The sequence below is a fragment of the Heloderma suspectum genome, chromosome Z, assembly GCF_057233095.1.
Source record: "Heloderma suspectum isolate Gila_16-S chromosome Z, 16-S_ref, whole genome shotgun sequence".
Classification (NCBI taxonomy): domain Eukaryota; kingdom Metazoa; phylum Chordata; class Lepidosauria; order Squamata; family Helodermatidae; genus Heloderma; species Heloderma suspectum.
Window position 1 is genome coordinate 8,205,689 of NC_139476.1, and position 20,229 is coordinate 8,225,917.

Sequence of the window (20,229 nt, forward strand, 5' to 3'; positions counted from 1 at the left end):
ACGAGTCCCCTGGACTGCAAGGAGGTCAAATCAGTCCATCCTAAAGGAAATCAACCCTGAGTGCTCATTGGAAGGACAGATACTGAAGCTGAAGCTCCAATATTTTGGCCACCTAATGCGAAGAGAAAACTCTCTGGAAAAGACCCTGATGCTGGGAAAGACTGAAGGCAAAAGGAGAAGGGGACGGCAGAGGATGAGATGGCTAGATAGCATCACCGATGCAATGAATATGAACTTGAGCACACTCCGGGAGAGAGCGCAGGACAGGAAGGCCTGGCGTGCTATGGTCCATGGGGTCACAAAGAGTCGGACACGACTGAACGACTGAACAACAACAACAAGGGATGGAAAAGAAATGGCAACCATATGTACCCTCCCTCAATGGGCGAGATCATGTGAAGTACCAGTTAGAAGCAAGCTGTGTGCTAGGCTAGTAAGCCACCCTGCCAAGCGGCCACTGGCTCCAGAGGGGGAAGGGGCAGGGCCAGGCAAGGCAAGTCCTCCATTCCTAGGGAGAGTAAAGATGGTGGAAGCAGGGCTCCACGAGGAAACGCCGGCCGGGCCTCAGAACTCTCCTATGGGGGCGGCAGGATGTTTTTTCACAAATGTGTGCTTGCTTCAACAAGAGGCAAGATGATGCGGCTGCCGCTAGATGGCTGCATACGTCACCGTGGGCAGCTACATCAAGCTATTAAAGGGTAAGTGAGAAAGCCGTGGGGGTGGGTAGAAGCTATAACAGCCTCTTGAGCTTTCTGACAAGAGGGAGAGAGGAGGGGGAAGCCAGCTATGACGTTCCCCCACCCCAATTTCTGCAAGAGCCCTTGAAGTACACACGTGCTCGACCCCATCTGTCGCCCCCCTTCGCCGTGTTAACAGTCCCATAGTGGAACCCAGGAGCGATTTTGGAATGAGCAGCTCCTGGCTGCGGGGGGGGGGGGGGACGGACACAATGACAACAACAAACTCCCTTGTCAGCCTCTCCTGTATCAGCTGTCGCACCAACTCCAGACGGTGGGTTGTTTCCTGTGGTTCGGGACCAGCTGTTCTCTGGGAGAGTCCCCGTGCTCTTAGCCCAGAGAAAGGTGCATGGAGTTCGCCTGTAGCCACATCCCAAGACGTGAGAGCCCTGGCCTCTTCTCCGTTTACTGCCCACCCTCCCGATCCAGTCCAGTAAGCACATGTTTGGCCGCAGCCCTTTCCAAATGAGCAGCCCTCCCACCTGCCCCATATAAGCCATTCCCAGCTTGTGAGACCCTCTCTGCTGCTACCAACCATTCCTACCCTGGAACTCCTCTCCCTTTGTCCATTTCTTGGCCTGCTGCCATGTGCTGTTCTGCAGCCTGTGCAAGCTACGAGACCCCCCAATTCAACAAGACACCTAAATCAGAAGCTGGAGTTTAAAAATTCATAAATAGTGCTGAGGAGGGGAGAAAGATGGCAGGGTTAAGTGCCTCTGGAGTTCGTTCTGGCCTTCTTTGACGGGTCCACCTCAAAATGCTCTGTCACACCTCGTGGGGAGGCAGCGGGCCTCCTGGGGTCGTATGCATTTCACCCTGGCTGCGTGCCGGGAGAGTGGCGGTGCCCCGTCGCTACGCCAGTAAAAGCAGCAGCAGCAGCCCCCTCCTATTTCCTAGGGATACCTGTGAACAGGGAGGGGGGAAAGTCTGGGATGTGCCCACTTCTGGCTGCAGGGGTTTCTCAGAGGCTTTATTATTGCACTGTGCCAAAGAGGCAAAGGGGAGCAGCGGCAGGTCACCGCTTCACTTTTGCGTCCTCCTTGATCTTCCAGATCATCAGCTCCATGCAGGCTCGGGCATCCTCGCTGGAGTCGTGACCTTCCACTATCAAGAACGAGAAAAAACAACAACAGGAAGCTGTAAGTGATCCATTCCCTTAGGGGTGAATGATCCATTCCACAATGGGCTCAAGGCTAGGAAGACTGGAATATTGGAGAAAGAAAAATAAATGTTCATAGAATAGTAGGGTTGGAAGGGGCCTGTAACACCATCTAGTCCAACCCCCTGCTCAGTGCAGGAATCCAAGTCAAAGCATCCCTGACAGGTGGCTGTCCAGCCTCGTCTTGAATGCCCCCAGTGTGGGAGAGCCCACTACCTCCCTAGGGAACTGGTTCCATTGTCGTATTGCTCTCAGGAAATTTCTCCTGATGTTCAGCCAGAATCTGGCTTCCTGTCACTTGAGCCCATGATTTCTTGTCCTGCATTCTGGGACGATGGATAAGAGATCCCAGCCTTCCTCTGTGGGACAACCTTCCAAGTTACTTTGCCATTCCTTGTTTAGGCTGTCCACGCAGCACAGAAAGATTCTGCACTCAAGCACTTTGGACGGCTTCGAAAACAGATCAGGCAAATCTTGCCCGAAGCAGAGTGACTTGCATACAACTATTTGGACCTGACCAATGATGAGGACAAAGCACAGCGCCACCTTTAATAAACATATTCCCATATTATTGGTGTCTGAAATCAAGGGCCGGTAGATAAACCAGGAAGATATGGCAACATCTTCCCCTTTGTGACTGCTCTGATTGGGGACTGCCTGGGGTACACCTTGACTTGCTACTTTGAAACTTGCTAGATGGAGGGACCCTTAGCCTGACCAGCAGAGCTCTTCTTACAGAGGATGAATATCTTGCGGTGTGGAGTGCTCCTGTTCAGGATGCCAGCCAGACCCAGGATTCCATTCCCCCCTCTAATAGTCAGTCAGTGTTCCACAGCCTCTAATCATTCTCAGATCTCACTGGACTGTTTTTCATGTTCTTTGCCTGATTATAATTTTCCCTAGGGATGGGCAAACTAGCAACGTTCGAATTTACCAAGATTCTCCAAACATCAGTTCAATGTTTGTCTCTCCTCGATTTGCACTCGCATTTCCAATCACCGTTTCCTGCATGAATGGGGAAATTGCACAAAACGAATGTGGTTGAACGTGAAAGTTGTGCCAAAAAAATCTGAGATCAAAAAATCTTGTGCCAAAAAATCTGCGCAAATTTCCTCTATACAGTAACATGTGAAATAGTGCATTTTTAAAGTTGTGCAGTTGAGAACCTTTTTCCTTGGCAAAATTTGTGTTCTCTTTTGAATGTGAATGCCTGCTTGAGAATTTGCTAACATTTTCAGAGAATGCGTTCTCCTGCTTATGCTCAGGGTTGTGAACAGAGAATGCTTGCATGCATGCAAGCAGAAACTAAATTCTCGTACATCCCTATTTCCCCCCCAAGTTGTTTTCCTCACATTTCTGCAAACTCTGGGGTTCCCCCAAGCCTGCTGATACCACCCCTGTGGGTGGTGCCATTTGGCGACATGGAACTGCCACTTGACCTTAAACATGGCTAACAGGAGGTACAATGGCAATACTGGATCTCCATGTTCAGAGGAAATCTACCTCTGGATATAAGACGCTGGGGACAAAAAGAAGGGAGGGCCCTTGCCTTCAGGTCCTGTTTGTGGCCTTTTTCTGTAGCACCTGCAGGTTGGAAACAGGATCCTGGATTGGAGGGACCTTTTGGCCTGATCCTGGAAGGCAGTTCTAACAAGAACAGTACAGAATGAGGACAGGTGGGCTCTCCCACACTGGAGACATTCAAGATGAAGCTGGACAGCCATCTGTCAGGGATGCTTTGACTTGGATTCCTGCACTGAGCAGGGGGTTAGGTCTTATAGGCTCCTTCCAACCCTACTCTTCTGATTCTGTTCAGTGATTCTAGGTCAGAGCCCCTGTCCTATGAAGGGAGGGCTGCGGCCTGAGGCTTTGAAGCAGGGCTGAAGAACCTCAAGCCAGGGGCCCAAAACAGCCTGCCTTGGGGTCCCCACCTGGCCCTCCAGGGGTCCCCAGATGGCCTCAGCCCCATTCTCCCAGCCACTGATGGTTTGGCAGTTTCCCTGCTTTTGTGCAGTCCCCCCAACCTTCTAAAAGGTGGAATTGCCTCTCCCAAGGCTAAGCAAGTGGCAGGAAGAGCTGGAAGCTAAACCATGCTGGCATTTGGGGAATGTGACCCCCAAGAGCTTCTCCAAAATGGCATTCCAGCCTTGGCTGGAAAGAGGTTCTGCACCCGCACTTGAGGGTTTCCAAGGATAAACGGCAATGGGAGGTTTTACCAGAGCTCGAGGCTGCACTGCACAGATTCTCTCCACCCCCCGCCCGGCTCACCACTGTCCTGGATGATGCGCTTGAGGTAGTCTGCCATCAAAGTGCGCAGCGCCCGCTTGTAAGGCAAGCCCAGGCGGTGCGGGAAGACGACAGCCGTGTCCACCACCGTGCAGTGGATGAGCTGGCAAAGAGAAGGAGGCATGGCCCCTCAGGTTATTCGCTCCCCTACAGCTGTCTGAAATCCTCTTCCCAACTGGCTCAGAAGAGCCGCCAGGTAGGGCCTCCCAGGGCCCCCCACCCACAGCACTTCCCCACTGCTGACAGCAGGCATGGTAGCAGCCCCTCTCTCTCACCTTTAGTGCAAACAAGTCGCTTTCCAAGCTGTGCCCTATTAGGATCGTGTCCGCACTGAACATGCACAAAAGGACGGCTTGGACATCCCGAAGAGTTATGGACACATCCTCCAGATCCGCCTCTGTCACCCCAGAAAACCTGCCGAAGAAAGACTGTCGTTGTCCAGGCCAGAAACTTCCCTTTGACCCTTTCTGGACACACTCTTACACCTTCCAAAATGTTCACTTGCAGAGTAAGGATTACCCACCTGCAGAGCATCCTCCCCCATCCCCTCCGCTTTTTTATTACCGTACAAGATCCTAGTCTGGACACCTCTCCTGAACGGAAGGAATCAAGCCCAGCGCAGTGACTCACAAAGCGACACAACAGAGAGAGTACTTTGGCCCATGAATCAATGGTGGTGTGGTGGTGAAGAACCAACGGTCTGGAATTTACCTGATTGCGGGCTCACAGCAGTTAAGAGAAAGAGTGGGCCAAGTAGGACATGAGTGCAATAGCGCCATCCCATGAAGCTGACTGGCAGGAGATTCGGGACAGATACAGAGAAGTCGTCCTTCACACAGTGCGGAGTCAAACTATGGAATTCGCTACCACAAGATGTAGTGATGGCAGCCAATTTGGATGGCTTTAAAAGGGGGTCAGGCAAATTCATGGAGAATAAGGCTACTGGTCCTGATGGCTATATACTACCTCTAGGACCAGACACAGCATGGCCAGGTATACCAGCTGCTGGGAAACGCAAGTGAGGGGGTTCTACTGCACTTGTGTTCTACTTGTGTGAACAGAATGCTGGACTAGATGGACCGTTGGTCTGACCCAGCAGGGCTCTTCTGATGTTCTTATAAGAGGATGGTACGGACACGTGAGGACCAGGAAAAGCCTCCGACTGAGATATTGGAGAGCTGCTGACAGTCAGAGCAGAATAGACTAGGCTAGCCAAAGGCAGCTGCATATACAGCTGCTTTGCTGACAGCTCAGTAAGTCACCTGTTGTCACTCTACATCGCACAGGCCTTGGTTTACATGGTTATGCTCTCTCTAGTAGGCTGGTTCACATGTAACGTTAAGGCACCCTGAGTTAACCTGCGGGGCTTTGCTGCGTGTGCTGGCTGCCACATCGAATAGGCAAGCTGCAGCAGGCACGTGCCATGGCTTGTCATGTTGTGAGAATCCGGGCGGTGTGGGTTAAACAACCCTCAGGTAACACCATGCCACCCGGGCTTGCCTATTCAAGAGTGGCCAGCAAGTGCTGGGAAGGCCAGCAGGTCGATTAAGCCACAGTGGCGTAGCATGACATGAAACTGATCCCCCTCCCCCGTACTTACCGGGTGTTGTAATCCACGACCTTATGGTCGGGCTTGACAAAGGTGTCATAGACCACCTTCAGGTCCGAGTCGATCACGGTGACTCGAGTCAGCTCCAGGCCTTGCTTGGTGTAACACTGCAGAAGCCAAGGAAGGGGACACACAAAGGGGGGTGGGATTCAGAAGGATTCCCCATCAATTACAGGGTAACTGCTCATTATTCACCAACCCTCAGCCAACGCCACAGCCGAATACCGTTAAACCAGTCTGGGAATCAAGATGTGCAAATGCGTTGTTCCCATTCTAAAAGGTTGCAATGCCGCTCCGACGGCTTTGTTACTGGCATTAAAAGCTTTAAGATAAAATATGGTGGTATTTTTGGCCCCACCCCTTTTGCATTGTGCCCCACCCACCCCTGGAATGCAGCCCCTGAGAGCTTCTCCAGACTGGAATTCAGCACTTGGGCAGAAAGAGGTTCAACACCCCTGCTATAACCATTATACCAACCCTGGCTAATGCCCCCAGAGATGCACAGAACCAGAATAAAGTTCTGCAAAAGAAAAAGAAAAAAGCAGAATAAGTTCTGCAAAAGAAACCAATGAGCCCTGCAACAAAATGTTGCAGTGCAGAGTCGCCTTCAGGATTCCAGCCATGATTTTCCAGCATCCTCCATTCCATTTCCCCTTCCTTGGTTCCTCCCTCCCAGCAGACCCTCAGCCTTCTGTGGCCACTGAGCACGCTCACCGTGTGGTTTTGGCATTTTTTTTGCCTCCTTCGTTTTCCCTCCTTAAAGCTTTTCGTTTTCTTCTCCTGCAAATCTTGGGGTGTAATTATTTTTATTTAACACATTTTAATCCTGGCTTTCAGACCATAATCGTCTCCCAAAGCAGCTCATGTCAATAAAAAAGGGGAAGAGAGGACCTGTCATCATCCTCACAAACTAAAATGACGAGACAGACCACGGAAGCGGAGTGCAGGGAGAAAGTAAGAGGAAGGTGGCCAGATTTTCAAGGCCAGAACAAGGTGGGAAGCTAGAAGCAGGCATTTAAATGCACTTTGGGCCAGGATGATCTCCCCTTGCTGCCTGAACAGATGGGTGGCTCTCGTTCCTTTGGCCAGTGCATGGGGCCAGACGGCTCTTTCCCCTCCCTTCTGCATCTCAGCAGGATGGCTGCCAGTTGGAGCTGAGTGTTATTCCTGGCAGGGAGGGGGAAACGAGCTTGCCTGGCCAATGCATGCTCTCCCCCTTGGTTTGATATTATTCCTGGAAAGCAGAAGGTGCAAACTCCCAGTGGTCCCGAGTCCTCGGCTCATGGCAGGAGCCAGAGTGGGCTTTCCCTTCTGCTCTGCAGTCCCAGGGCAACTTGGCGTTCCCTTGAGCATGCAGGTATCTCCCTCTGGTTTCTCAGGAGGCCCATTTTGGCTACACAGCTATCGGCACTCCCCACCCAAGTTCATGATTAGTATATGTGATAGGCTCAAAGTTGCATCCATTACACAGGTAGGAAACGTCGATTGCTGGAGTACAGGTTGTTACATTTCTCAAACACCGCCCCCAACCCCCCGGAAATGCCCTTGGTGCCATTCCACCTACACGTTCCACCCACCATTTCACAGTCTACGGCATAGATGCCCGGACAGCCATCTGCACTGGGCAGCTTCTCAAAAGTCTTCACAAAGCCTTCCAGGTTGTCCTTCCGGCCATCATGGACATGTTGCTTAAAGGGGGAGAGAATTAAAGAGAGAAGAGGAAGTAAATCTCCTGAGGAAAGGAGCAAGAGCCCTCTAACCTTGCCCAACTTTAATGAGCAGGCTTTCCCACTAACTAAAAATACGCAGCACTGCCAGAGGAGCCCTCTTACTCTACCGAGTTCGCAAAAGCCAACCCAAGTGTGTTTTGCCGTTCTCCCTAGACGGAGAAACATATAAAAATAAAAAGTAGCTTTTCCTCTCTCTCCCATAAGGCTCGAACGGGAAGAGGGGGTGCATTTGTCACTAAATAAAAATGGTAGGCAGCAGAGAAAGTCCTTCACATAACGTATAATTCATTTAATGACATTCACTGCCACAGGATATGATCAAGGCCACTCGTTTAGGAGGTTTTTGAAGAGCGTGAGACAAATACGACGAGGAGAGGTGTGCTAATGGCTATTAGCCATACCAGCTAAATGCAACCTCTGTCTTCAGAGGTATGCCTCTGAAAACCTGTCCCTGGGGAATAACAACAGCAGAGGGCTTCCCGGTGTTTTCCAGGCAGGACTAGGAAAGGATCCTGCCTGGAACCCTGGGGGGCCACTGCCAGTCAGTGTCGGCAATACTGGGCTAGATGGACTCAGCAGGAGGTGGCTTGCCTTCACGTCCTGCTCGTGGGCTTCTTGGAGGAATCTGGTTGGCCACCATATGGCCTGATACGTGGACAAGGGAAACTTTGGCCTCACCCAGTAGGGCTATGCTGCTAGGCCTAGATGAAACTTGATGGGGAGATCCACTCCCAGACAGAGTAGTCAATACTGGAGCTAGATGGACCAACAGTCTTGGTGGGAGAGTCAGGACAGATCAAAGGAAGGATTTCTTCATACAGCACATAGTTAAACTATGGAATGTGCTAAGGCCACCAAGTTGGATGACTTTAAAAGGGGGTTGGACAAATTCCTGGAGGAGAAGGCCATCAGTGGCTACTAATCCTGATGGCTCTGTGCCACCTCCAGTACCAGAGGCAGTGAGCCTGTGTACACCAGTTGCTGGGGAACATGGGCGGGAGGGCGCTGTTGCACTCATGCCCTGCTTGTGGGTTCCTGGGCGACAGCTGGTGGCCACTGTGTGAACAGAATGCTGGACTAGGTGGACCCTTGGTCTGATCCAGCAGGGCTCTTCTTGTGTTCTTATCTGAGCACCCGTAGCTCAGTGGCAGAGTGCATGCTTTATATGCATAAGGTCCCCAGCGCAGTCCCTCGTATCACCAGTTCACGGGCCGGGAAAGGCCAGTGCAGATCATACTGGATGGCCCCAAAATCCGATTCCATGCAAGGCAATGCCCTGCATTCAAAAGCAGTAAGCACACTCTCCCGCAGTGAATTTGCGTGTGTCGGCCTGTTGTTCGAAGGTACAGGAGCAGAGCCAGTTAGGAACCAATAAAGCTGCAGCCAATAACGTTACGGCAATGCAAATCTCACATGGCCAGAGCGTGACTCCACTCGCTGGGGCAAAGAAGCGTTAAGGCGCGGCTTCTGTTCTCTTCCACACCCCTGTCGTGAGCAAAGTGCCAGGGCCTCTCCACCCTATTTGGAAAGGAAGATGCTAGGCAGGCAGGGCTGGCTGAACACCCAGAGGCCCGTTTTGACTTTCCAGATCATATCAGTCAAATTCAAGGAGGATCACCCTATCAACAGCTACTAGTCACAACAACTAAACAGATGAGCCCTTGTTACTCAATAGCCTCGGTGATACCTGGTTTTAATAAGCCCCGTGATATCACCCTTGCTTTGTGCCACTGCTACAGAGGAAGTCTAGTTTGTGAAGGGGCCAGAACTCACGAACAGAGAATTTCCTTTGGAAGCAGAAGGATCCAGGCTCAGCCGCCAGCGTCTCTTGTTAAAACAGGGCTAGACAACTTCCCGGGGTCTATTTCCTCCAGATTAGAACCCAACCAGGGACCCCGCCACCAAATTTACTGCCGAAATTTGATGGCGCAGCAGCAAGAGAGAGTAGACATGCCTTTATTTTAAAGAAAAACTGGCCCATTTTGCCACCATGGTGCTGAATTTTCAGCAACAAATTCGCAGGGGGCAGGGGCACAAAAAAGGGCCGGCGGGACCCACTCCTGAGTTAAAAGGATCTCTGGCAGCAAGGCTGGGGAAGACCTTAGAAAACTGCTGCCAGTACCGAGCAAGACAGATCAATAGGGATGTATGAAATTTGTTAAATTGGTTCCATCTGTGTTCTGCGGATTGTCAGGTGTCTTTCCTTCTGTCATCCGCTCATTGCCAGAATTGGATTTTTTTTACTAGAATTTTGTTCTGCTTGTGCTAATGTGCTCTAGCACTAATGCACAGTAGTGTATTTGCTCAAGTGTGCATTACTGCCAATATGAATGAGCTCAAATCCCAGAGAGCCAGTGTGGTGTAGTGGCTAGAGGGTTGGGCTGGGAGCCGGGAGATACGGGTTCTAGTCCTCACTCGGCCATAGAAGCTCATTGGTGACTTTGGGCCAGTCACAGACTCTCAGCCCAGCCCACCTCACAGGGTTGTTGTTGTGAGGCTAAAATGGAGAGGAGGAGGATTATGTACGCCACCTCGGGTTCCTTAAAGAGGAAAAAAGGCGAGATATAAACGTAATAAATAAATAAAATAAATAAATGCCCCTCAAAGTGAAAAACTGGTCCATACGTCCATGAAACCAGTGTGACTTGGAAAAAGCCAGTCTGCTGAGGAATCAGCAGGTCAGATCCATAGAAATCTGAACTCATTGGAATCCAGTGCAGATTTCTCCAACATCCCTACGGCCAAGGCAGAAGGCTGTGCGCATTGCTTACTTTCGCGACTTGGCAACCGGGAGAAGCCACTACTCCTGAACAGCAGTTGTAATGCGTTTCCCAGCCACCTGGAACTGAAAACAGGGAGAGAAACACTGAGCAAGGTAATACCACAGCGCACACATTAAATGCCACATTTTCCGAGAAGCAAATGCGAGCAACCCAATGACACACAGAGGCCACTCTGGCGGAGCCCATTCTTGATTTATAACATTCATATGCTGCTGTTCTGTCCAGCGTTCAAGACGGCATACGATCGAAGGGAGATGATGCAAACGGAAAAGGTGATGGGGAGGGAAGAGGAAAGCAAACAAAATGCAAGGACCAGCTCTTCCATACCAGAGCTGCATCTTGACTAGAGAGAACGGCTGTGGATGGAAAGGGAGGAGACACCTGGCAGTTGGTCCCAGCCAAGCTGACGGAACGGGGGTGGGGGGTGCACTCGCACGTGTGACTAACTCACTTCTCCCTCTGATGCATCTATGCTACACACATCCACATGTATTTATTCTATTGCACTTGTATTCCCATCTTTCCCCCCAAACACCTGGGGTTGTATTTATGGGTTCTCCCAGTTTAAGCTTCACAACAACCATGGGTGGTAGGCTAGGCTCAGATGATTGTTTAAATTGCTGAGCAGGAATCTGAGTGGGGTGGGGGTGAGGAGAGAGAATCATCTATACCACCAGGAGCACGTCTGGAGGAAGGATGGAATAAAAAATGACAATGCCATGAATTACCTCTTTGCTTGCGCAACCTTCCCCAGTGATGGACGCATTCCTCCTTCCGGACACAGTTGCCAGATGCTGTTACCATATACTCAGTGCCGCAGCGGCAGCAAACTCTACAGGAACCTTGAAGCACAAAAAAGGGCATGTGCACATGTACCGATTTTTGCTCAATCCAGGTATCTGCCTCCATTCTTATATTCTCTCCTTTGAAAGAGCTGATATTTTTTAAAGAGGATCCTCTGAAGATCCCCTGTTTATTCCCCTAACTTCTGGTCCTTGCAAAAGTGGTTTTAGAAAAGAAAAAGGACGGCGTGTTTATTTCATATCCTAAAACACTCTGCAGCAGTGCCCCCTTGTGGCACAGGGAAGAACTGCAATAAGCATTGAAATGCTTGAAGTGCTTTGTCCCTCCATATAATTTGGACAGATGAAGGACACTTCCTATTGCAGCTTCCTTCCTTATGTGGGAGAAAAGCTTTGCTTCTGACGCCAGGAAAAGCTTGGACTATTTACGCCAAGGGAGGCTGACTAGGACCCAAGCCATTTTACCTGTATCGTGACTTTCATTCAGTCTATGAAGGCGGAGGAGGAGATTTTTATGGATAATGCCAGATAGGTTAATTGGTTTTTCCGACGGCCACATCGAAGCATGATTGTCTATTTAAGATGGCAGCTTACAACAGGCGTTTGACGAGAATTGTTAGCCTTCCTCCTTTTAAAGATTTGCATACATGAGCCCAAGATTTGTGGAGTCTTGTGTTGTTATATTAGGCCATAAATGAAGACATTTGTGTCAAAATGTGTTTTGGGCTCATACTTTACAGTATCAGATTGTGAAGGTTTATGGCCTTTAAGGAAAAACGGTCAGGATAAGAGGCCTGGAGTTTTCTGCTGGGAGGGGGTAACCTGAGAAGAGCAGTTTCATTTCTCCGGTTAGGTTTCATTTCTTCAGGTCTCACGCAGTACTTTCGGTTTTGAGGGAAGAGGGTATATAAAGAGAGCGAAAGAGCTAGTAAGAGCAGAGCCTCATGTGAGAGCAGAGTCTGAAGTGGGAGCAGGAAGAAGCAGCCTAGAAAATTCTAAGGACAGCTAGGGTAAAGGGACTTGTGTTTTGCCATTTTTATTTTCTCTTAATGCCTTTTGAATCACTTTCTGCAGCGGAAACTACCCGCCCTGGACCACCACCTGGTGGGCTGAGCGGCCCCTTAAATTACAGGCTGGATCTCCTGGACTGAGGCAATCTACCCCAGTTTCTCATGTTTCAGCTGATCTCAGCCACAAAAAGCTGCCTTAGACCACATCAGACCCTGGGGGCATCTAGCTGCTGTAACTTTCCTGCCAAGGATTGTTGCATGCTCCCTGCAGAGCAGATAACTGATACTGGGTTAGAGATCCTGGTAGGAACAGCATGTGTAGAACCCCCCGCCCCTCAAAGGGCAAGTGGTGGTAGATGGCCCTGTTTGGGGTCGGGGGGGTACAGCTGGAGCAAACTCCAGGGCAATCTTTGTCCGTCTCCCTCACTCTCTCATTCCTGCCCACCATGCAGATCTGCACCGGACATGCTCCAAGACTGCCCCTAGATGACGGTAGCCAAGTCACCCTCACCCCCACAGCAGAGCTTACTATCAGCCGTTTTCCTCTCTTCCGCAGCAAAGACAACTGCCCGTCCAGGCTTTTCAGGACATGGCATAGGGTAACCGTGCTCCTTCAAGTCCTCCTCCATCAACACGTACTCCTTCAGCCTTCGGTACAAGGCAGCGCCTGAAGATGACGAAGGCTAGGAAACACTCATTCATTCCCAGGTCAATACCCCAGCCATCAAAATAGAAATATTCAGACTGGCTTACATAAACTTTCAAAACATCATAATGGAGAAAAACCTCTACAACAAAAAGAGAAACATGACAGCAGGTAGCGCAGCATAAAACCAGCTCAGATACAGAACTAAAAATTCACGGGTTTCTTTAAACGCCTGGGAAAATAAAAATGCTGAAAACTACCATGACATAGGTGCCAGACAGGCCTCTCTGCGATTACCCTGCTCTGCATCCAAGGCCCTCCCCTGGGTGCCTCCCCCGAGGGAGACTTGGAGGGCAGCAACAAGGGAGAGGGCCTTCTTGGTGCTGGCCCCCCATTTATGGAATGATCTCCCTGATGAGGCCCGCCTGGTGCCAACATTGTCATCTTTTCAGCGCCAGGTTAAAACTGCCCTCTTCTCTCAGGCATCTGGCAGCATATAAGGAGTCTCTTGATTGTCTCTAGCTGATAGTTTTAAATTGTTTTAGATATATGTTGTTGCTGTGTGTGCTATTTGTTCTGTGTTTTATACATTATAGAATGCATTTTAACTTTTTCTAATTTTTGTGAACTGTCCGGAGAACTTTGGCTATAGGGCAGTATAGAAATAGAACAAATGAAATGAAAATCAAATGTGGAAGCTTGTTCCCTGAATCGCCAAGCAGTTTCAAAAATACGATTGTTAATATAAAGTGCTTCTAAAAGCCGCCATCTTGAAAGAGTCATCCACCGGCCGCCTCTCTCTCGCACGGGAGGCAATCCCTCTTTGAACATGGCACCTCCACAGTTTGGGTCCTTGCTGCTTGAAGGATTGCCTCCTCCCACATGGACCCGGAAGATCACTTAATCCAACCCTCTGCCAAGGCAGGATATCCGCTGCTACAGCACCAAATGGCTTTTCAGCCTCTGCCTAAAAGCCTCTGATGCCAGAGAGTCCACCACCTCCTGAGGTAGCCTGTGCCACCGCCCAAGAGCACACTGAGTGAGGAAGTTCTTCCTAATGTTTTGTCCAAATCCTTTTTCTTGTGATTTGAACCCTCAGATCCTAGCCTTTTCAGTGCCAGGCAAATAACTGTATTTTCCCAAGCTTTTAAACTCATGTCGTTTTTAATGTTGTTTTAGCTCTGCCAAAAAAATATTTGTTCTCTGCTGTGTTTTCTTTAATCTGTTTTAATCTTCTTATATCTCTAAATCGTTATTTTATTCTGTGTGCTGCCCAGTTCACATGTTTGCTATAGGGCAGCCTATAAATACCACAAATAAACAAAACACTATAACCTTGTGCATGAACCACTGAAAAAAGCAGAATACTTTTTGGCTTCAAAACTAACTGCTTTATAAAAGTATAAAGCTTATGCGCATTTGACCGCTCAGTTAAAACGCATGCAATTCGTCATCTAAAGATTTATTTTACTAGGCGCTGCACCTTGGCTATGGAATACTTTGCCCACAAAGTCTGCCTGGTCACTTCACAGCTGGTTATCTTCTCAACAGCTGTTAGAAGACTATCTCGGCCCATTGCCTTTTATACTTTTACAAATCTCTGAATCGCTTTTAAGATTGGTACTACTGGTTCCATTATATTAGGGATACATCATAGTTTTATTAAGCTGCCCCATGGACTGACTTGGATTCCTAAACTGAGCAGAGGGTTGGACTCGATGGCCTTGTAGACCCCTTTCAACCCTAGTATTCTATGATTCTATGAAAAGAATAAAACCAACACCTTCGACTACGGAAAATATTGACCCAGAGCCGTCATGAACATGACAGAAAGAGGGGCGTACCAGTCAGGTTTTCCACCCGCAAGCTCGTGGAGCGGTTCAGCGTAAAGCTGGTTGTGGCGGCCAGTTTCCCCCCTAGCATGGCTTCATGAGAAACCACTTTCCGGTTGCTGGTCTCTGGAAGGGGAAGGAAAAAGCCAGACATAAACCAGGCACATTAACATGCTGTCTTGAGTGACCAAAGAAGAGTGTCCATTTGAACCTGCTTTGCAGGTCTCAACCCACTGAGGGCCTTAAAGCTTAAGCGCTGCACCTGGAATGGTGTGCACAAACAGGAGCCAGGGGCCAGTGTAGTTGTTTTAGGACTGGCAAGACATACCCCAGTCTCCCGTGGCATGGATCACACCTGTAAAGAAGCACCCCCCGGGTGAGAACAAAGCATGGGCAGGAATGACGCGACACAGCCCATCCAGACTACAGTGTTCATTTTCAGAAATGTTATGGACCACATGGTAGGAAGCTTTGCCCCTGGAATTATGCCCACTGGGTGGGTAGGAAGGGCTTCCTCTCATTCTGCTCCACACATCCAAGGTCTGTTCTGGGTCGATTTGTTACATATGTATTCCAAAGGAGTTGAGAAGGAGGCTTAAGCGTCATTGGGAGATATGGAGAGGGCTGAATCAAGCAAAAGCAGGCAGCGAACTTTCACTCTGCCGTTAAGAAGCAACGCAGCGGTACGTACTGTGGGCGTCCTGCGAGGGGCGTGGCAGCAGGCTCCTCAGCTTCTTCAGGGTGTTCACCGCCACGTTCAGGTAAATGTTCCGGCTGGTGCTGCGCTCGTACGCCACCTTCTCCTCTGACAGAGCCTGCGAACGGCACCGTTCAAGTCTTCAGCACTTTCAAGTTTAGCAGACAGGTTTGCTCAACTACAGTGACGAGCTACGACAGGAGGGCTGCTGGCGGCCAAGCTTGACGTCCCGACTTAGAACTCGGGACCTGCTGCTTCCGGGTAGAAACATGAGCCCAATTAGTCGGGCAGCCAACTCCACCTGGGGCAGAAGCAGCAACGCCACCAAGGATCCCAGACTTCACCACCACGGATGGTCCATCTGTTTGGAGGTAGCTGCCAACTCACTCATGAGGATTTCCCCAGGATTTTGTCCTTCCTGCAAGATGACTCCAACACCGAGACACACACAACCTGCCACAGTGTTAGCAATCTGAAGGTCTCAAGCGGTGGGCTGACACGCCACCTCCCAAAAAGCACAACCTGAATGTGCTGGTGCAGGGATATGGGAAGAACCATCAGCTTTGCTGAAAGAACAGCTCCACTGGCCTCCTCCTCTTCCTTCCAGCTGGTCATTATGAGAACTACAAAGGATGGGTGCCTGAGTTTGCCTGTTTTCCTCTACCCTCCTCATCCTTTTTCCTTTTGTGTAGTGTCTTTTAGATCGTAAGCCTATGAACAGGGACTGTCTTGCTGTACTGATTGTATGTAAGTTGGCCTGGGCATCTTTTCGTCTGAAGAGTGGGGTAAAAATACTTTAAATCAATGGGCCCAACCTCTTCTGGCGGTGTCCACCTCCAACTGCGGTTAAATCAAGACATATAAAAATAGCCACACACCTGGTCACCTCTCAACAAGAGAAACAGCTCCAGGCAACCAGGCAGGAGAGCTTTTCAACATTTACTTTCTTTCCCCACTCCCCAGGTCTCATTTTTATTATTTATGTACAGTGCCTGCTGACATTGGCACCACAGCATTTTTGACTGATGGGAGCTGCTTCAAGCCAGGGGTGGGGGTGGGGGTGTCTGGAAAGAGGGATTAAAATAAATAGAAAGTGAAAGTGAATGTTTTGGGCCTACTGGCAGGGCCGGGTTCAAACCATGCATAAAACCTGCACCTTCAGATTTACGCAACGGTCATGTCTAAAAAACTGATGCAGTGAGCAGGTGACTGGACCACCTTCAAGCTTTAAGCAGGGGCTCACATGATGGAATTCTCCTTTATAAACACCTCCCCCTACCACAAATTTTAACCCCTGCACCTAGAAAACTAGCATGACAAAAAGGGCTTGGCTAGAACTCTTCCTTCAGACATCCCAGCTGCGTATTTTTTGTTTTTATGTGGAGAAACATTCAGTGACATGTGGCCTGTTTACAGTCTGAAGTGGTACATATACGCCACCAGCATTACAACCTTCATGAGGACTAGTACTGAAGGAAGCAGTATTTTGAGGCTATAGTTTCTTCTCCTGCTATAAAGGCTGAACCAAAGCACCAGTCAAAAGGTTTCTCTCATTTTTCAGTGTTTTATTTTTAATACGGGGAATGTCCTTTTAAAAATAAGGTTTTTAAGCATGTAAGTTCGAGTTGAAGCACGTAAGTTTAAGTATGTTTGAGACTGCCTCTGTTTGAACAGGACCTTCACAGAACTCCAAATTTGGCTGGATCATGTCCTGCCAAACCCTGAGAAAGGTAGGCAGGTTTGTTAACGAAACTCGTAAGTCTTCTGCATTAAGTGTCTCATTCCATCTATCCTTTAGGCTTGCAGTGAACGTTAATGAGGTGCAAACTGCTAAGGATTAGAGATGGACAACTATGTCAATTTTGGTTTGGTTGAGTTTTGCATTTTTTCCATCTTAGCTTTGTTCTGTCTTGTTTTGACATTACTTTGCAATTTTTTTTAAAAGCACAAGGAGGTTTATGCTTTTTTGCGCATTTCTCCTAATATACACATTCTTGTAAGCTATTTTGCCTCGTATGTGCATTTTTGCAGTCATTTCTCCCAATATAATGCATTTTTGTATGCTACTTTCAGCAACATATGTACACATGACACTTCTTTGATCAGAGTAGAAGTGCCAATATTGAAGGATAACCATGTATTCAGTTCATGTATTGATTCCGGAAGCACAATTTAAGTAGGTTTGCATTAAGATGTGAACCGAACCAATTTCTCCCCCATCCCTATAAAGGTTCTGGAGCTGGTTATAACCCCCCCCCCCCCCCCCGGCACAAACCTTGTCAAATGCTTCCTGCTGCGAGAGGCACGACTTCAGGCACTCGTCAATGAAGAGATTGAGGTACCTCTGGCGGACATTGGTGGGGACCCTGGCACCAAACTCGGTGGGAATAACTGGTCTTTTTAAGGTCGCACTCTAAAGAAAGGGGGAAGGGGTGGAGAATGGACTGTGAGAAATTCAGTCACTCCAGTGCTTGCCCTATTTCTCACAGGTTGCTCTCCTAGACACAGGAAACTGCCTTATCCTAGACCTTTCCCCACCACCTGCTACATAAGATTTTTGCAACTGGAGGTGCTGCCCAGGACTGAACCTGGGACCCCCTTCATGCAAATCAGATGTTCTACCACTGAGCTACAGCCCCTTCCTGTCCTGCTCAGAACAGACAAAAGGAAGCAGTTTCACCCAACATGTGGCTAGCCATCAATGAATGGCCTGTCGTGTCCATTCTCTCAAACATCTGAGGATAAAATCACTTCCTGATGTATATTCTATGCACTCTATTGCAGGGGCAGGCAGACCTCAGGCCTTTTTTAGATTTTTTACTAGAACCCCAAAATCTACCAGCGGGAGCCTCATGCAATGGACATACACTTAGAATTAAAGAACTCTGTATCCAGGAATTTGTTTTGAGTACCAGAACTGAATAGAGCCCACAGTCCTTCCACACAGAATTTCACTTCTGGTCACCTCAAGCTTTCTTCATTTCAAACGGGATAACTTGGGGCAGGAGGGGAGTCACTTTGTTGCTGCTATTGTTAAATAATGGGTAGAGAGAAATCCTTGTTCTACTGCAAATCACCCAGGGATCTACCAGTAGATCCAGGTCTACCTGCTGCCCACCCCCTGCTCTATTGCAAAGTGATTCCAGGGTCCATTTGGGGGCGCGGTGTTAACCTGCAGTGTGGGCGCGTGCGCTATCCTTTTTGGGACATTTGTGGTTGTCGTCTTGGATGTCATGCCAGCGAGCGTACGAGCTTTCAGAGACAGAGCACTATTGGATGATACTGCACTCCCAGGTGGAAAGGTTTTCTTAAGACCTCCAGGGGCTGGAAGGGCAGAGAAAAACAAAACAAAATCAGGACAATATTGAGAACTAAGCCCCAAATCTGGAACTTGCTTGCTGCTGTCAGAGCTGTGCAAGTCAAGGGTGGGAAGAAGGCTGCCCTGGCCCATTTCTGGCACCTGATCAAACCTACAACATTCATGATCATTTAGCACAGATTAGTTATGCCTCAACTCTTAGGAGATCCTGAGTACGCTACTTTTGATTCCGTCATCATTCTTTCATCGCATTTATTTGATTGTTCTTTTTTATGGTTTACACGTTTATCGTAATCTGTACTGGGAAAGTTTTCGTTTATTGGAAGGATGGGGTATGAATGTCTAGTAAAAAAAAGTTCCTAGTTTGCACTTTTAATGCCTCTTGACTTGACTACGAGGATTCTAGAAGAAAAGAGAACAGGCCATGTCAAAGTAAAAGCGGTATAGCCATGGCACTGCATGGTAGGCTGGGGTCAAGAACAGGAGCTTCAGCAGGAATAGGCAACTTGTGGCCCTCCAGATGTTTTGGCCTACAACTTCTATCGGCCCTAGTCAGCACGGCCAGTGGTGAGGGCTGATGGGAGTTTTAGGCTAAAACATCTGGAGGGCCACAAGTTGCACACCCCTGCTGTAGGCCGCCTAGCCCAACCCCCGGTTTGACTCAGAGAATCCTGAGCTTCAGCACCCCCAGCAGATGGCTGCACGGCCTCCCCCTGAAGACCTCCAGTGCAGGGTTGCCTGCCCACCCTTCTAGGTCATTGGCTCCATTGTCAAACAGCTTTCACCATCCCATTTCTTACTGTGCTCAACTGAGATCTGCCCTCCTGTAACGTAAGCTCCTTCGCTCTATTCTCTGGGGTAGCAGTGGAGAACAAGTCTTTGTCCTCTTCTGTGTGGCAGCCCTTCAAGGGATGTGAAATGCTACCACACAATCTCTACCTTTAGCCCTCTCTTCTACAGGCTAAACATATCTGGTTCCTTCAACCTTTCCTCATCAGACTTGTTTACCATATTGCTGACCATCTTCATTGCCCTCCTCTGAAGCCCTACCAATTTCCTATTGCCCTTTTTAACTCCGGTGCCCAGAAGTGGCCATAGGGGGTAAACTGCATCTGAACTGGAAGGTTCCATATTACAGTCATGACTAGCGGCAAACACTAGACAGCTAGATGCCTCCAGGAAGCTTGGAGAAGGGCGTGATAGAATAGCATGCACAGTTCTTTCGCCCTAACCTCTGGTATTCACAAGTAGATTGCCTAAAACGGTGGAGGGAAAATAAAGGTAGCCATGTTGACTGTAAGAAAAAATCCTAAATCCATATTAGTGTAATATCTTTATCAGGCCAAGCAAACGGTCACAAAAAATGCATAAGCCTCTCAGATGCATGTACACACTGTGACTTCACCGTCAAGTAAGGTGTCCCCTGCCCCCGCCCAGCCAAACCTGCTTTTTGTAACATCTTGCCTGATGAAGAGATCTTGAGATCTCGAAAGCTTCCCATTGGAGGCTCAATTGTCTGGCCAAGGCTAGGTGCTGCAGATAAATCGGAACGATCAACAGGAGGGCCTGAGAGGTGAGCCAGTGTGGTGTACTGGTTAGATTTGAACCTGGGTCTCTC

The 20,229-nt window shown here is 49.0% G+C and overlaps 1 protein-coding gene across 6 annotated transcripts in view; it reads right to left on the reverse strand.

Annotated features, from left to right (window-relative positions):
- Nucleotides 1–370: 370 nt before the first annotated feature.
- The window catches only part of REXO1 (RNA exonuclease 1 homolog), a 45,397-nt gene continuing 25,538 nt past the window's right edge, over nt 371–20,229 (reverse strand). For 4 of the 6 annotated variants that reach the window (XM_084825854.1, XM_084825855.1, XM_084825857.1 and 1 more), the window contains 12 exons: nt 18,465–18,616; nt 17,568–17,705; nt 15,287–15,410; nt 14,608–14,721; nt 12,647–12,784; nt 11,033–11,146; nt 10,293–10,366; nt 7,369–7,479; nt 5,783–5,898; nt 4,458–4,596; nt 4,165–4,285; nt 371–1,841 (listed from right to left, as the gene is read on the reverse strand). In XM_084825854.1, coding sequence (XP_084681980.1) covers nt 1,753–1,841; nt 4,165–4,285; nt 4,458–4,596; nt 5,783–5,898; nt 7,369–7,479; nt 10,293–10,366; nt 11,033–11,146; nt 12,647–12,784; nt 14,608–14,721; nt 15,287–15,410; nt 17,568–17,705; nt 18,465–18,616 — 1,430 coding nt within the window. In that variant the 3' untranslated portion in view covers nt 371–1,752. Of the gene's footprint in view, nt 1,842–4,164; nt 4,286–4,457; nt 4,597–5,782; nt 5,899–7,368; nt 7,480–10,292; nt 10,367–11,032; nt 11,147–12,604; nt 12,906–14,607; nt 14,722–15,286; nt 15,411–17,567; nt 17,706–18,464; nt 18,617–20,229 lie in introns of those variants that run through there. The other 2 variants (XR_014786485.1, XM_084825858.1) reach the window with 2 other exon arrangements.